Source organism: Elaeis guineensis, chromosome 14, assembly GCF_000442705.2.
Source record: "Elaeis guineensis isolate ETL-2024a chromosome 14, EG11, whole genome shotgun sequence".
In the NCBI taxonomy this organism is placed as follows: domain Eukaryota; kingdom Viridiplantae; phylum Streptophyta; class Magnoliopsida; order Arecales; family Arecaceae; genus Elaeis; species Elaeis guineensis.
In genome coordinates, this window is record NC_026006.2 from 32987450 (window position 1) to 33006218 (window position 18769).

The following is an 18769-nucleotide window of genomic DNA, read 5'->3' on the forward strand; positions in this document are numbered from 1 at the left end:
ACTCGTCAGAGATCAAATCACTGCGAGTAGCTCCCGCTTAAAAACCACTGGTCAAACTGCCAAACTTACCTTAGACACCAACCGGTTCATTAGTTTTAATTTGATCAACTTAGTAAATAGGGTTCCACCGCATAGCCATGAATTAAGTCCATCTTCGTCTAGTTAAAGACATTGACCCATTCAACTACAACTATTGGAGTTGAGTCTAGAGTATCCTTGACCTAATCTAATTCAATTTTTGATTAGATTTGACCAATTACTCTAATTTAGTCTATTTCTTTAAGCTAACCTTAGGTCTAACCCAATTATGGACCTAATCCATCTAACCCATTGACCCACAAGTTTATGCAATTGTCTTAGGTCTTAATTCATAATTCTAGACCTACTAGACAACACTTAATTCTTTTAATTAAGTATTTAGGCTGATAGGTCAGGGTTTGGCATTTCGAAAATAATTTTTAAATTTGAAAGATTTTATTTTCTGTTCACCAAATATGTTGACTCATTTCACAAATAGATCAGCACATTTCATAAATAGCAATCCTATTGCTAATTACATAACAAAAAATAACTTTAAAAAAAAAATCATGAATATTCCTTTAGATCTAATCTAACACATTCATGATAAATTTCATAATTGAACCTTTACAATTAATTTTTTTCACTGCTTCATCTGCATGGGATATAATTACAGCGACACCCCTACCACCATAGGAGACCCCATCGAATGGGAGGAGAGGGCCTTTAAACCCTACTTTTCTCCTATGATCGGACGGTCATGGCAACCAACCCAATTCGATTACTTGCTACTTGGATCAAGTATATCTAAATATACCAATTTTAAAATTTAAATTTTAAATTTTAAATTTCAAATTTTAAATTTTGAAATTCAAATTTCCAACAAATTTTAAATTTTAAATTTTTGAATTTCAAATTTTGAATTTTAAATTTTGAATTTCAAATTACAAAATTTAAATTTTGAATTTTGAATTTTAAATTTTTGAATTTTGAATTTTGAACAACTTTCAAAATTTAAATTTTAAATTTTGAATTTCAAATTTTAAATTATAAACTTTTAGATTATAACTTAATCTACACATGCAAATATATATATCATATCTAAGAACCTGCTCTGATACCAATTTATGGAGAAAATTCAGTGTAGGGGTAAAATAATAATTTTAAAACTTTTCAAAATCATTATTTTACAGTAAAAATTATTAATTAATCTAATTAATTAACATGAATTTACCCTACACTAGGATCTAAATATGATATATAGCATGCATTCATTTAAATTTAAAATTCAAATGCGAACAGTAAATACTTTACTGTAATATGTTCAGAACACAATACCTTTGTGCGGGTAGTAGATCGTCGCAATCTGATCACCGTCGGAAGAGTCTGATCATCGCGATGCAGCCATACAGTATGTATGGCCTCTGCGGATCATCCACATGAAGCTCCCGGTCTGATCGACTCCTCACGAGTGTTAGCTCGTTGTAGAGAATTGACGGTGGATGCTGATCGAACTTCTTCGATCGATGTCTGTCGATTCTTCAGATGCTCTGGATCATCAACAGATGTACTTGAGAGGATGTTGAAGATCTTCCTAAGATTTTGTGGGCTCACGATACTCGTAGCTCACTTTCTCACTTCCCGAACCCCAGGCTAAAACTCTAGGGAACTCACTGGAAACCTTGCACCCATTTTTCTTTCTTTTTTTTCTTTTTCTCTTGGAAGGATATGGACTTCCTTCTCACACACAAGACTTCTCACGTCCCAAAATTTGTCTCCAAAAATCTTCTTCTTGCACGCCCCACTCTTCTCCTCCTTTTATAACCACGTCAAACGTCTTATCCAAAAGAATATCCAAAAGAAAGGATAAAGATGAGTAATTGCACATTTGAATTCAAATCAAATTTTGAATTCAAATGGACACCAACTCATCCCTTATCCACTAAAGGCATGAGGTGTGGCTTAAATTGTGCATGGAGTGATTTCATGAGAAACCTTTTTCCATGTAATAAATAGGACGAAAAAAAAGGGATAAGGTACAAAGATTGATTGCCCATTCAAATTCAAATTTTATTTTGAATTTGAATGGCCAACCAATCATCCTTATCCATTCATATGGTACATTAAAGTGGGGCATAGAGAGGGCTTGACGTGAGGAAATAATTCATGAGAAGTTTCTTCTCATGAATTCAAATGGGTGCAATGGAAGTGAGGTGGCGCATGGAGATTGGGTCAAGGTGGTTTAATTATTTAAACCAACCTAATTGAACCAAATAATTTAGGTCCAATTAGACTAATTTAAATCTAACTTAATTATACTTAATTAGGCTCAATAAAATTTTAATCAAATCAGGAATTGACTAAGCCCAACCCCTGATCAAATCAGAGACCAAACCATCTTGTCGATTAGGTCAACTCTTAACCTAATCGGGTCAAACTCAACTGAATCCAATTCAATTGAACTTGACCCAAAAATAATTACTCAATCAAATTGAGTTAATTAGTGATCAAATCACTAATTAAATCTCTCATAAATACTGAGTCCAAATTCAATGGGCAATCGGGCATTAGAATTCATCGATATGTAACCCTGATCGAAAAGTCCCAACCAGTGGGACTTTTGACCCCGGTACCCATAATGTGTGAAACTCGTGATCAGAGAATCCTGATTCTCGATCACTGAGTCTCAAACATGTAACTACACCAGCCATCAGATCAGATAGGAACCTCTAATATGTATGACCCTGCAGGTTCGAACCTAAGCCGGTAGCATAGGAACCAATTCCTGTACTAATCGAAGTGACCATCTAGCAATGGTACTCGATATTCGGATAGGTCAAAGAGTCACAATCGCAACACTCAGAACCTACATGAATATGGTTACTGTATAATTCATCCTTTTGACCCCTATATTTAGGATGACTCAGGGTTAAACTGTCAACCCTGATCAGATCATCCGAATCGTGCTCAACTCAAACAGTCCTGTGACTCCTCACAAGGACTATCCTGGTCAAGATTTTGCTAAATTGAAACACGACTGTACACAGCTCTTAAACTGGAGTGGTCAATCCCATCTTGACACACGTACCGACAAGTCAAGTACTTGACTACACCCAGCAGCTTTCCGTCACTGAATTAGAAATTCAGGTAGTCTAGTACCTAAGTGTAGTGAGTTGCTTGCAAGTCACCGTGGCGATCTCAGGTCAGAGGGATATTTATACCCATATTCCATCGGAGCAAATCTTGACAGCAGAAATAGCTCCGGAGTCGGTCACGTTCAGTGCAGATGTACGCTTACATATCACTTGTATGCCATACCAGTGTCTCCACACTCATTGGTTAAGAGGACAACTAACCTATATGACACACAACGACCTATGCTTGATAAACGTTGTCGTCCTTGGTAACAACGTATCATTTGGTCGCGAACAGTTTTAAAGACTAAACGATAAATCCTCTTTTGTCAAGTCTAAATAGTCCTAAGGACTTCACCACAACATAGGAGTTCATTATAAGATGAAATATTTTATGATGAAAAATACTAAAATAATTTTTATTAATTTATAATTCATGTACATATACAAAAATGAGTACAACCGTCAACAGACTGACGATTGACTTTGGGATACTATTTCCAACAAAAGGTACATGACTTTTACATAGAACAGACACAACTGTTAAATTGAATAAATATAATTTTTAGAGTTATCAGATATGATATATCTTTATATAGAGTATCATTTGCAGATGATAAAATATAAATTAAGTTTCTATTCTTTTTCTCATTCTGTCTTTCACCAAATCACATAAATATAGAAAATTGAGAAGTTCTGAAGAGAAATCTTCAAAAGTTGCTGTCTACAGATTTTTGAGATTCTGTTGTATCTTAGAAGTGATTTGCCATCAACCTTGTAGCAATTATAGTGGAAGAAAATATTATTTTAAGATCTATTTTTTTATAGATAAATATCATGAGAAAGTTAATCAATTTTTTCATTAACTAACTTACCCATATTCTCACACTTTTTAAGATGGGTAAGTTACTTTCCTATGAATAGCATTTATCCATAAAAAAGAAAAAAATCTTATCCACCTAGGGGGTGGCCAAATCATTTGCCCATCAACTGAAAAAGTAAATTTTTTAATTCATTCTTAATATACCCTTAACCTTATAATAATATAACATAATGTAATATTTATATAATATATTATAATAATATAATAATATAATAATATGATATATTATTATATATAATAATATGATTTATTATTATATATAATAATATAATATAATATAATAATAGTATATAATAATATAATAATATAGTATATTATATATTCATATATTATAATATAATAAAATAATAATATATTATATTATATTATATTTATTTATATAATACTATAATAATAATAATATATTAACATAATATAATATATTATTATATATTATAATATTATACTAAATATAAGATATTAATAATATAATTTAATATATAATAATATTTATATAATAAAGAGTATTATGAAAAATATGAATAGATCATAGTAACTTATTTAAAAAAATAATAATATAAAAGAACATGAGTCATAAATTTTTGAGTCATTTTTTAATATATAAAAGAACATAGATAAATTATTTTTTCATCTAAATGTTGCTTGGAAAGTACTTACCTAAAAAAATATAGTTTCATGGATAAATCTTTTATCCACAAAAGAACAGACCCTTAAGAATAGTGATAGTCTACGCCTCAAAGCCTTCAAATTCTTGTTAAGATCTCCCTTAAGTCTTAACAAGATCACCTCATCTAACCTCTATCTCTTTGGTGCTGGGCTTTTGGTTTGGGCTACACAGGAATTGGTCTTTCTTGTGGATGAGTTGGTGTTGTCGGCTACTAGTCCACTCACTATGATGTTGATGACCTTAGCGGTAGTTCAATTGTCAAGCAGCAGATTAGGAGTGGGTTGCTCCTAGTTGGAGTCATCTTTGTCCTATAGTCAACATATGGAGGCATCGAGGAAGCCCTATTTAATGAGAGCTTCGATCTTGCTCTTCAGTTGGCGGTAGTCCTTGATATCATGCCTTTAATCACAATGAAATTGGCAAAACTTCCTTGTATCTCTATGAGTATTTGGCTTCATTTTCGTAATCCATTTTATGTACTCCTGATTCTACATCTCCATTTGGATTTGTCTTTAGGAGGCGCATATCTCCCAAACCCCTAAGAATGACTCCAGGATCATCGAGAGTTCCCTTATTTCTTCTAGGCTTCTTGCTAGGCTCATCTAGGTTGTCCTTAACCCTCTTATTTTTCTTCTTGTCGAGCTTCTCCCTATGCAACTCTCGAAGGAAATCTTAGGTTGTATGCATACAAGATCAACAAAAATTTTATGCAGTGGAAGAAATATATCATATCAAGCATGTAACATTGAAATCACATCTCAATACTAGATCTATCATGTCCTTAAGATTAAGATCTATAAAATAAAATATGATGATCAGATCATCACCTTAGCGTGGGTAGAAATTCACTATAGACTGATGATCATGGATATCAGATTTTTTGAATAGCCACACACATATCCGACCTCTACAAGTATCCACAGAAAAGATCTAAGATGCTCCTTTTATTTTTCTTCTCTAAGAAATCAGCATGCACAAATGCTTTTGATCAACTTTCAGATCTGAATCTGCTCCTGAATCAGATGCACGGTAAGGGAAGAGAGAACACCTTTCTCTCTTTTTGTGGAGATGGGATGCCCAACCAACTTTGGGTGCGGAGATGGATAGGATGCCCAACCTTTTGGGCATGAGGGAGAGAGAGAGAAGAGGGGGCATGAGGCTAGAGAGAGAGGGCATAGGGTTTTTGGTTCTCCAAAGTTAGGATTATGAAATCTCATCTCTAGAGATTTATTTAGAGCCAAAAAGACTCCTAAACGATTTCAAACTATGACTCATTCAAAGCCTTAAATCAGAAGGACTCTTGATTCTCTGCCAAACTTGACGCACTTGCCAATTTGAACCATCCCTCCCTCTTTTCTCATGCATAAATTAGATGGGGCATGCACCCCATCTTTCCTCCTTCTCATCTTGTTTCACAAGATAGGGGGCACCAACATTTGGCACCCCTTGGATCTAATTCAGATGGGCACAAGCCTAATCCTCTCTACACTTAATTCAAATAGGAACCCAACTCTTGGTGCCCCATGATGCATGCTTTTGACTTGGTCCAATCCTTATCCGACAGGGATTTCAAGTTGCAAGAAAATTTGGGTTTAACCATGTGCTAGCATGGTATTCCTAAATCCAATAGAATTTCATAAATTCTAATCCAATCAAGATTACATGAGTCCAATTGCACAATCCTAGATCAATTTTCTTTGTGTGTAATTCTATAGGTTTAATTCTATCTGGTAGTGAGATATATTATGATCTCCATCATCAATATCATTGAAACACCTTTTAATAGATTAAAATTCTTTTCAATTCAGCCAATTGAGAATTATTGTTCATCTAAATAATTCTCATTGATCTTACAATCCATCAGTGACATCTAGTAGTATGTAGTAACAACCTAGTAGAACTAAATGGATGAACCTCTTGATGCAGTTACTGTATAATTCGGTTCTTCTATCGTGAGTTCTGATGAAATAGAGGTTACGGATCACTCATCAAACCTTATCTCTATCATATGTGAGATCCAATTGATTTGAGTTCTTTATGAAATTTTATGAAAACTTCTTTCTATCATTCATACTACTATGGCTATGGACTTCAGAACTTAGTGTCATGATCCATATAGAACTTCTCCTTATCTATCAAGGTCGATAGATCCCATCTAGATACATACCTTATTCTTATAATGAACCTACTGCAACCAACATACATCTCAAAGTTTCATATGACTAAAAGATTGAGTTATAGTGCAGTCAAACTACAGTAATCTCATTATGAATAACTGAAGTACCACAGATTAAAGAACTATTCATACTATTGCAGCATCGAGTATGTCACTAACGAGAAAGTAGATATCCAAGTGACTACTCATGTTGATCGCGCTCAATATCCTTATTCTCTAACAACCATCTGCACTCTCGCTTCAATATCTCCATACATAGATTTAAGATCTATCTATTCTAAAGAGAAGCAATCTGTGTACCAATTTATTCGGATCAATCACCGTCTCCGTGATGATCCAATGATTAGGAATAATTCATGAATTAATCATTAATATCACATATCTCAAATTCTCAATTTTTGAGAATATATGTCATTACCCTTATTAGTTCATTGGATGATTCATGGACACATTACATAATATGAATGAAAAAATCAACTCAATTTTATTTTATTTATAAGTTAAAATTATAAATTATGTCCTTAGAAAGATTATATGTATCGGCCTAATTGATTTCTAGGATATATATCTAACAACTCTATCATGGCCTGCTCATCATTCATATACTTGTCCACTTAGGCCAAAAGCTTGGCTTAGTCTTTAGGAAACCTCTTTTACAAGGAGAAGAAGAAGCTACATGGCTGATGTCGATCATTGACCTCTAATGTTGCGGTATTGAAGTGGCTAAAGTCGTCTTAGAGGGACTTATCATCCCTTCACTTGATGGCAAAGAGGGTGTTAGATCCCTCCTCTACTTTTTATTGCTCTAGAAATTAGCAGTGAAGAGTCAGTTGAACTCCTTAAAGAAGTGGATGGAGTTCGACTGAAGCCTAGCATACCATATCTAGACAACCTTCTGAAGAGTAGTAGGGAAGGCCTTGCACATCATTGAGTCAGTGGTCCCCTAGAGCATCATGATAGCCTTGTAGGTCTCTAGGTGGCACCATCGTAGATCTCAAGCTATGGCTTCTTGAACTGAGGAATGGGTTCCTCCATGATTGTTGCCAAGAATGGAGGCCTAGCAGAGAACTCTGGATCATTCCTTAGGGCTAGCTATTGTTATTGCGGCACCTTGAGATACCGGTCCACCTCCTTATATCAGTAGGATGGAGAATTATCGATAGTTGAGTCCTGTGAGAAGAAGAGGAAGAAGTATCTATGGATGAGAATGATGGCTGTAAGGCACTGTCCTCAGACTTTGGGGATGAGGATGGCGATAGTGAGAGGCTCGCTCTAGGCTCTGATCAAAGGATTGATGTTCGTTGGAAGCTCTCCTCGAACAAAGGGAGTAGGAGTGATAATCCACTCTAGACTTTGTGAAGGAGGTGGGAGGCTTGGACAAGCTGGGCTCCTTGATTGCCCAGCACGTGAGTCTCTTGTTGTTGCTGCCTAGCCACATGTTGCAGACCCTGCGCCATTATGATCAGTGCCTGAACATATTGCGGGAGTTGAAATTGCTCGGCTATGACTATCGGAGCAATCTATGCCTTTGAAGGAAGCAGAGCCCTCTGAGAGCTCTAACACAATGCCATCAAACTCTACTGGATGACGGGATAAGCAGCAGAGGGTGCCACTTGTGCGTTACTGGATCGCATGGTGGTTTGAATAGAACCTCCAATAATGAGGTCAAAGCCCTTCCTTTCGCATGAATCGTTGCCGTTGAGGATCAGTTAGACTTAGATCGATGAGTTGGATGGTGAGCTAGAGACTTGGAAGAGGCGATCTAAGGGTCCAAGTAGTTGTTCGAAGATCTCACGTGGTTCTGATGCCTAAATCAGATCTCGTCAGGATAATAATGGAAATTATGAGTGTAAGGCAGAGAAAGAGAGATACAAAATTTGTGTTACTATGTTCATGAAAAAGAGGAGGGGGGAGCTAAAGACTCTGCTATACCCTACTCTATACTCTGTGTAGAGATTTTGAGATTTATTTAGAAAATCATCGAGGAATGATTTATATAGATGAGAGCTAGAGTTTGTCGAGATCAGAATCTTAGGATGTCCGAAAGAGTGTGTTAGGATAACTATTCATATGTCCTGAAAATACGATAAGATGCATATTTTTTAGTTATGGAGACCATTGCATCGTTGAGAGTTAGTTATAATCAAGTGGTGAAAAATTTAAGCTCTCTGTGCGTGTTTTAGAGTGATCTTGTGATGGACAATCGTTGGCCGGGATGATGGCTTCATTAGTTGATTCATGTCGGATCTTAGTGGTTGGTTTTGTTAGTTGGGTCAATTTTGAGGTATATTAAAATCTATGAATAAATTTTCGTAAAACATAATATAGAAGCATCATAGGTACGTCCGTTACATTATATGCAGCTGTCGTACCAACCAAAACCACAGCTCTCGGAGGAAGCTTCGGTCCAACCATCTGCCGTGGTCCACCAAATAATGACCGCGTCCATATTTCTCCTTCCAGACAGTCACGTGAGATTGGCTGTATCGCACGTGCGCGCGGCGACCTCAACGACGGGGAAGGATCCTTTCCCCTCCCGTTCTCCCAGTCCCTCCTATATAACCGCGTCGCCCCACTTTCCAATCCCCCAATTCGTCTTCCTCTCCGTCTTTCTCTCAAGGAGAAGAAGAAGAGGAGACTCCCGTTCTCCTCGCCCCCCATCCAAAGCTTCCGGAGATCGATCTTCTGGTAATGCCGATATTTCCTCTTCTCTATCTCGATTTCCAGCTCAAAGATCGTTGCTCGATCCATTACTTTGTGTCGGCTATTTGAATCGCTTCACTTCACTACGGATCTTGGATTTACCTCGATTTTTTTTAGATCTTTGATTGTTGATATTGGATCCTTGAATTTTATAGATCTTTCTCGTTGTTGAAGGCGAAGATGTTAGATCGTTTACATCTTGGATCATTTTATTCTCCTTCTTGTTGTTGTTGTTGGATCCTTCATTCTTTGAAGGTGAAGGCATTGGATCGAGCACTATATTTTACATCTATTTTTTTTCGACGATTAAATATTTTATTGTGCGGATCTCGTTGGTTCTATGCCTTTTTTTCTCCAAATTGCCTCTTCTTCTCCGTTTCAGATCTTACTTTTACCTAACATTTTCGCAGGTCTGTGATTCGTAATACTCGATTTATGTGGCAGATCGTTGGCTCCTGTTGTTGAGTTTTAGATCCGTGCACCTTAGATCTAGTTTATTACACCTCCAATTTTAATTCACTTTGATGGTTGACATTAAATCATGTAATACCGTCATGTGTTTAACAGCTGCGAAAGAAAGATGGGGCTTACCTTCACGAAGCTCTTCAGCCGCCTCTTTGCGAAGAAGGAGATGAGGATCTTGATGGTGGGGCTTGATGCCGCTGGTAAGACCACCATTCTCTACAAGCTCAAGCTTGGAGAGATCGTCACCACTATCCCCACTATTGGTGAGAACTCTATCTCTTATTCTAAAATTTCTCCTTTTCGACATTGCTTAATGGTTCTTTTAACCTCGGTAACCTTCCTTGGGAGTTTTTATGATGCAAAATGTGAGGTAAAAATATAGGGTTAAGGTTTCATTAGTTTGAGTTAATGGTAGATGGTCCCTTATGATCATTCCAATGTTGATTGTTGATTAAATTACAGGTTTTAAGCACGTTCACTACCTCCTTTTACGTTCGAATTGTGACCACCCTTTTCTCATGATGCTTATTTGGACGAGCTCGAAGTTGAGTTTATTATTGAGCCTTTCACTTTAGGGGGCCGTTTGGTTTGGTTAGGGGCAATCTAGCATGGAAAATAAATCCAATGTTAGATTATCATGTTTGGTACGAGAAGTGGATGAGAGAGATGGTAAAACAAATGGTGGTTTTTATATCTATTTTTGTGAGAGAGAAGATAAAATAAATACTACTAGGGGGTGGTATTTGTTTTCTCATGATAGATTACCAAGTGGCAATAATTTGAAAATATTATTTCTTGATGGAAATGACCTTCACATATATTTTATTAATATTATATTAAAATTACACGAAAATAATTAATATGAATATATTATATTATTATATTAATATAATATATATCTATATATTAATATAGTGATTAATTATATTTATAAATAATAATATATTTGATATATTGTTATATTTATTAATAAATATTAATTATTAATAAATAATTAACAAATATTTATTAGTTATCGATAAATCTAACATGGGATTTATGATAATTAATATATTTATTTATATGCCAATATATACTAAAGTTTATTTTTAATAAGAAAGATATTTTCTAATATATGTATAATTAATTTAAAAATATTTATCAACTCATGCAAATATATTTCAATATTTGAAATATCCAATATTGATAGTGTTTATGTAAGTGGGCCATAAATGGCCAATGAATAGACCGAAAAAAAAATGTCACTATCTGCATTATTTATTTAAGGGTATTATTGAAAATTTGGTAATATTTTCATAGTATTATTGAAAATTTGGTAATATTTTTATATAAGATTATTTTTAACAAAATATAGTAATCTTTTTTTGATGTTATTTTCTTGAGTAATTTTTCCACTAACCACTATTTTTCTCTACAATCATTTTTCTAGATAAATGATTATTATGAATTGTCAAATTATTTTATAATCTGACAGATCCCAACCAAACAAACCCTTAGAGGACTTGTTAAACTTATATTCTAGGGAACTCTGCAATTTTCTAATTTCTGATGATTGAGCTTTTGTTTAAGCACCTCTTTATTTTGTTCTTGGATTTCTTGAAAAAACTCATCCTAGTATTATTTTGTCAAGCAAAGATATTAGATTTAGTATAGGAAACATATGGAGATTAGACTAAAATGAACTTCAATGAATTTTGAGGCTGTTATGTCTTCTATACAATATTTGGAACTTGTGCATGAGTATTTATTTTAACAAATAGAAATTGGTTTATAGAGGGGTCACCATGGAAGGTCAAATTACATGATAATTCACTTTTTATGATGACCTTTGTGTTCACCTTAGGGAGCATTTGGAGGCTTACTCCTGATAACTATATACTAAATGTTCATTATATTAGTTGGGCTCACATATATGTTGAAATTTAAAACTGATGCATGGTTTAGATGGCCTTGAAAGCTTTTTCTTGTGGCGCTGAGAACATGAGAAGCAAGGTGTCCCATGCAACGGGTTTACATTGAAGTCCCAACTCTGCATTGTAAACAGTCATTTCCAAGTCTTGGTTATATATAAGCTTCGATGCATTGAATGGTATGATAGTTCAATATTTGTCTCGAAACCTCATGAGCAACGTAAATTTTTTTCCTAGGCTTGGGTCATCTGGTGTATAAATTCATCTCTTTTAGCAGCAATGCTTTATAAAATATGGGTAAATTATTGGGTTGGAGATGATCCCTGGTGCAACCACGACCTTTACCCTACCTTTTCATTACCAGAATAAATTGTGGAAGCACCACCAATTAGAATTACTCAGATAGAACATCTGGGAAGCAATACCTCAAGGATTTGAACCCTGAAGCTCCCATATGGAGCAGGGTATGACCACTGGGTTTTGGTCCATTTTGCTTAAAATTTGGCCCTTTAATCTTGGAGAAGAGTCTTTGCTTGGATCTTAAAGAAGGGCTTGAAAATCCTGTCTTGGAGGCCTATTATTTGCTTTTATATCAGCATCATTTAGTAAAATCTGATGGATTGAAATTCTGTTTTATGTTTTGAGATTTCTGGAGGAGAACCCAACTAGCCAGAGCCAAGTAAATTTGCTACCTTTCTTTCTGGTAAAGTGGGGATAGTTGATTTGACTGCAGATTTTGCCATTTTTTTATTTCCTTTAATGTAATGTCACAAGAGGACTCATCTTCTTGATCTAGTAGGACAACCCCTTGCTAGTCATAAAGGTAGAAAGTCTTATGCAGCTCAAATTGTAGCAAATTCCTACAGCTTGGGTACATGGCACATTTAATAGGTTAAAAAGATAATTGGAATTTCCTTGGCAGTAGAAATGAAATGCCAAGACATGTTCAGCCAATGAAAATTTGCCACTTACCTTGATGTCATAAGGTGATCTTTTGTTGACTCTTTGAAAGTAAAGGAAATGAAGAGGCCAGGTTTAGCCATTCTGTTTTCACTTCTAATCTCCCATCCACCCCCGCAGCTCCCCTTCATACCTCATCATAGTGGATTGGAGCTGTCTTGTATAAATCTGATTTTTGGATTCTCAAATCCCTTATTTCCCATCTAAGCTGTAATTTGCACTGATCGGGAACTAGATCTTCAAATTTCTGTCCTTTCCCTATAGAGGCTGTGCCAAACAGTCAAATAGGACTGGACAGATAGTCTTGATTTTTTTTTTTTAATTTAAATTTTATGTTTTCAATTTTGATTTGCTAGCTGTGAAGACACATTTTTAGTTTCTCAGTGTGGCATCCAAAGTATGGAAGTCTACTTGGATTGTTCTCAAAATTGTTTTGGTATAGCTCTCCATAAGGAAAACATGAAAATAATTGGAGAATATACTCATGTTGCTGTAGCTTTGTAAGGTGCAGCGTGGTTTAAGAATGTGGTCGTACACTGAAGAGGGATAGGGGTGGGGCAAGAGTGGGTGATTCTGTATTTACCGTCATAAGCTTTTAGCCTCTTGATATTCGCTGTTATAAGCTAGAAATTCAACTGTAGATGCTCGTAAAATACATATTACTAAGAATTACTATCTTGGCATTTAATGCAGGATTTAATGTGGAGACAGTAGAATACAAGAATATTAGCTTCACTGTGTGGGATGTTGGTGGTCAGGACAAGGTACTGCAGTATGAGCATTGCTTTTATGACATTTGTAGCATGGTTAGCAATAAACATTCAAATAGGTGGTTAAACATTATGACTTTTCCTAAGTATATTCTGTTTTCAGTGTAATTGTTTCATGTGTACCATTACATAGGGGAAGTTTCTGGCATGAATTATTTCATGTGTTTCACCATATATGTCTAACAGTATACCATTGGTATTGGGTAAAGTAAGAAGAAACTATCATCAATTGATCATATAATTGCTTTATTGTAAATGTTAACTGATCGTTTCTCTGGATTTTTCATTATCATGATGATGGTTGGATGAATATCAGATGTTGTATGATTTGACTAATGTTATGCTAATGTTGATATTATATGGAAAACAGATCAGACCTTTGTGGAGGCATTACTTCCAGAACACGCAGGGCCTTATTTTTGTTGTTGACAGCAATGACAGAGATCGTGTTGTTGAGGCAAGAGACGAGCTTCATAGGATGCTTAATGAGGTAACTTCTTCCCTTGTTAAAACACTTCATGGTACCAAAAACCCAACAGGGTTATATACTTGTACACAAACATAAATGTAGACATGCACAAATGTAATATGTTGTGTGTGCTTTAGAATATATTATCTTTTGATATACTTTAGAATTTATTATCAGCCCATAAGTTTACTATCATGACCACAGATGATGTTTGCAGCATGTGAAATATTTCTTAGCAAAATATTTCTTATATTCCATAACAAAAGCCAATATCTCTGTTTCTTGTAATTGCTTTATGCGTATGGTTCAATAATTCATGTTTAATTAGTTGAATTTTCTGGGTGAGTAGAGATTATTGAGATGACACTTGATCAATTGGTTATAACTGGATGCAACAGTATTTTTATCATAAGCTGAAATACAATGGAAGAGGAACTCAAGTAGTTGAAAAACAAAAAGTGAGTATAGGCGATTGTGATAGAACTTTTTGTGTCAAACGTATCTTACTGGCTATCCTATTATTGACATCACACAGATTTATTTGTTATATCTGTTGACAACACTTAATTAAATGAAACTGTTTGAGTAAATTGTTTCTTGATGAGTAATCGGTATTTCTTAGATTTCTTTGGAGTAAACAGTTAAGGACATTATTCATGTCACCATTTTTTTTAACAAGATAATATAAGAAATTTGTGGTTTTACTTGAATTAGTATACTTAACTGTAATGCAACTGTAGAACTTTTTTTTTTAATTCAAGAACTTCAATTGTGAACATTTTGCTTTTATATGTAATATATAATATGTTTAAATACTGATATGTGATGATGATGATGATGTTCTAATGGCATGGGAAACTGATGCCAAACTGATCCATAGTGGGCATGGAAAATGCCCAAATATAATTATTTATAGACTCCTGAAAGTTGACATGTGTAGGTAAAGTCAATGCACAAAATCAGAAGTTTATGTTGAAAACTTTACTAGGTATGTCTGCATGGTTTTGCAAGTTGCAGCTATATAATATACAGATGATTTGTTTAAAATACTTACAAAACATAGTATTCATATTTTTAATTTAAAAGTATGTCAGTTGCCTATACCTTTTCTTTTTTGCCTATTTACAATTACAGATGTTACTGTCCAACTTTTGTCCAAAACTGGAATTCCTGTGACTGACTTTGCTTACGTTGATGTGCAGGATGAATTACGGGATGCTGTTTTACTTGTCTTTGCAAACAAACAAGATCTGCCGAATGCAATGAATGCTGCTGAAATAACAGATAAGCTTGGTCTGCATTCCCTGCGTCAGCGACACTGGTAAAGCACTTAATTTTCTGCATAGGGAACAATTTATAAATATTGATATTTTTGAGCAGTCGCTCAGATTAAAGTGAGTGTGCTTGATCATTTTGTTGAGGTCATATTAAGCAGTATGTTAATGATAGTGAATGATATATCATATTATATGCATAGAAATCTAGCTGTATGCAGTGAACTTATTGTCTCTGCATGTTTTGAATTTTGAATAAGACAAAGGAAAAAAGGTAAGAAGGCCTGTGTTACATGATTAAAATTTTGTTCGATGTGCACTTTAGAGGGTTGAAATCTCTCCCTCTTACTTTCACCCACCACCATCCTCCTATTTATCATGCTTTTTACTCTAGTGACCATTTAAGTAACTTGACATTCCCAATCATCACCCCCTTTATTAGATGAGCTCCATTCTGACCTAGAAACTTGATTTTGTTTTACTTCTTTTTTGAACACAAATTATTTTATCTTGTTGCTCTCTCTCTCTCTCTCTCTCTCTCACACACACACACACACACACTTATGTGCTTCCCTTTGTGTGCATCTGTAGGTTACTACCTTAGAGCTGTATTAGATAATGAGATTGATGAGAACTACCATTTATCTCAGGTACATTCAGAGCACCTGTGCTACATCTGGTGAAGGATTGTATGAGGGGCTTGACTGGCTGTCCAACAACATTGCCAACAAGGTGCCATCTCCTTAAATTATTTTTCTCCTTCCTCTTGAATCTTTCAGATTAAGCTTGAGAATTCAATTCTATTAGTACTTACACCTGCATTGGTTCATCCATGCATCCTTGAGAGCTTTTAATTTGATTTTATTTGATTGACATTTCGTATTCATTGTTTGCTACTATTCAGTACTTCCAATCTTAAGTGTGCAGTGCAAGATGCTTTTGCCTTAACGTGACGTCTTTCTTATCATTTACAGGTTTGAAATTTCAAGGTGCTTGAGAGAACTACAGAATCTTTATTGGAATATTCCTCCATAGACTACATATGGATTCTTTTGGGATATTTAGATCTTCAGAACTTCTAGATTGTTATTCACGTGGTTTGCTCTTTCTCAGTTTTCACGTTTGAAAAACTGTGGATTTAACAATTATAAGTGATGGAAATTTGTATTGACCACTGAATGACTTCTATTATGTTTTTCTGTCCCAATTATTGATAGAATGCTTCATCGTCAAATTTGTGATTTATAGATGGTTCTGTACTATCTGTTTTGTCATTCATTAGGCCTTTTTTGCCATTTGTCCTCCAATTCGATGTCCTGATGTTGGTTTTGCCTGTATTTAATTGATCTGAAGTTGATTCACCCATAAAGGTTCTTGTGAGCTTACTAGTCGGGTTATATGTTATCATGCATTTACTAGTTAGTTGGCCGGATCAACGCTTTTGATGCCATGGTTGGGCACTTGGGCCCCAAAGCATTTTCCCTGTCCTTTTTTCCATTCTTACTGGAAGTGAATTTTTGAGCTATATATACGCCTTTAATATGAGGCTAGATGGTCTCAACTGAGCTCGATCATCAGCCTGCCTGTTAGTATGGCAAGAAGGCTGAGCTGTTCATGTGTAACTGGCTTCGTTTGTAGCCCTACCTGGGGTAATTTCTACTGGCAGTTTGACCAACCTGCGGTGAATTTTTGTGAGCACTTTGGTTGTTAGTGTTTGGTAGCGCGGACAACGTTCAGCCTCGGGTAAACCAATGACACTGATGAACTGCATGCTTTCCTTTTGCGATAATATTCTGTTGCATGAGAATATTTATCATTGCGACGGAACAGTTTCATTAGTGGCTTTGTATCCGTCGTTAAACCTCAACTCGGTGTTGAACATGAAAACTGCACAACAAGAAGTATCAAGATAGCATATATCTGACGCTTGCAGCTTGCCATCATGTAATGGTCTCTGCAAGTACTTCATCCATTTGGTGGATGAAGTCAGTGGTTGGCTCATCCATGTCCTTGCAAATCCCTTATCCCGTGCTAGCTCATCATATGCCATCTTCCTCGTCTTGTCATTGTAGCCCTCAATCTCGGAGATCTTCCCCCATAAAGTTTCGGTACGGGTGTATGTCTAAGTGTTCTATCTCGTAGGGCCTGTGCTAGCACTTTAACATACTCCAAGATCTTTTGGACCTCTGTTTGCTGGCAGAGGATGATGATGTTGCTGGCGGGCTGGTGTTCTATAAGAGGTGGTGTCCCGGACCTCCACGTTCTAATCAAAGCCGGTTGTTCCACAAACTGGCTGACGATGGGCATGAAGAACTCCCCATTAACTTGGTCATCGTCCCATATGGTTCAAAGGACGTCAAAATTTTTGATTGGCTTGTTAATGCAGTCTCTCATCTCGCTGCTGTATATGGCAATAAATGGATATAGAGGTCCTACCCGAATGTAGTTTGAGCATCTCTGGTTCTTTTATGATAATTTCGTTCTTATCTTCCCACCTTGCCCCACTCTGAGACCTAGCAGTTCTGATTTTTCCCTATAACAACATCGCATCCATCTGAGACCGTTCTCCACATTGACCCAAATCTGACCCAAAATGCTCATTCACAACCTTGACAACACATTTTGTTCTTAAAGTTCTTGTCGGGCTTGCCTTTCTATTGAGCTTCTTGCTCCTTCGCTGAGCAATTCAACTAGGAAAACTGCGCAAACGTAGCTCCGCCATTATTGGAGGTCCTGCTACCCATGCCTTTACCAGGAATGGGTGGGGCAACTCTTGGCATTCGAACCATTCATGACATGGGTAACCTGTAACATCATGCATGCAGTTCAAGGAGGAAAGGAATAACCACACCTTCGCCAGGAACTTTTCACCTTTGTTGGTTGGAATGGACTGGGAAACCATCCACGACCTTGGTAACAAACTATAACATCATGCATGCAACTCATGGAGAAAAGGAATATACCAGGAATAACACTTAGGAACAAAAAAAAAAAAAACACATAGCAAACCCGTAGTCTTCCAAACACCAAGTCATAGCCATGAAATAATTACATATGTCATTCGTTGTTACAAGTATCACGACTATTAGTACATCAATCACTGAAATCTGAGTAAGAATAATCAAATTCATCCTAATATTCTTTCTTCGATGTTTCCCATGTGTAATCAAACCACATCATCTTAGAGATGCATGTATTACCCTGCATTGTCTACTCATCCACTGAGTCCTAGCTCAAGAGTAATAACCCTTTGATGTCCCCTCCTGCATCTACCGATACAACATCATTAATGTTGCTGCTCGATTTGGTTAAGATCAGAAAGAAGGTGACTAAGCCTCGT

At 35.7% G+C, this 18769-nt stretch overlaps 1 protein-coding gene across 2 annotated transcripts; it reads left to right on the plus strand.

Moving 5' to 3' along the window:
• Window positions 1–9397: 9397 nt before the first annotated feature.
• On the plus strand, window positions 9398–16703 carry LOC105061344 (ADP-ribosylation factor 2). Of its 2 annotated transcripts, none has more exons than XM_010945356.4 (7): window positions 9398–9566; window positions 10149–10309; window positions 13610–13680; window positions 14057–14176; window positions 15358–15476; window positions 16080–16161; window positions 16404–16703. In XM_010945356.4, the coding sequence occupies exons 2-7, from the start codon at window positions 10162–10164 to the stop codon at window positions 16407–16409; spliced, it is 546 nt and encodes a 181-aa protein (XP_010943658.1). In that variant the 5' UTR covers window positions 9398–9566; window positions 10149–10161; the 3' UTR covers window positions 16410–16703. The 2 variants fall into 2 exon arrangements, with proteins under 2 accessions (XP_010943658.1, XP_073104582.1); XM_073248481.1 differs by lacking the exon at window positions 9398–9566 and adding an exon at window positions 10019–10041.
• Window positions 16704–18769: the final 2066 nt, after the last annotated feature.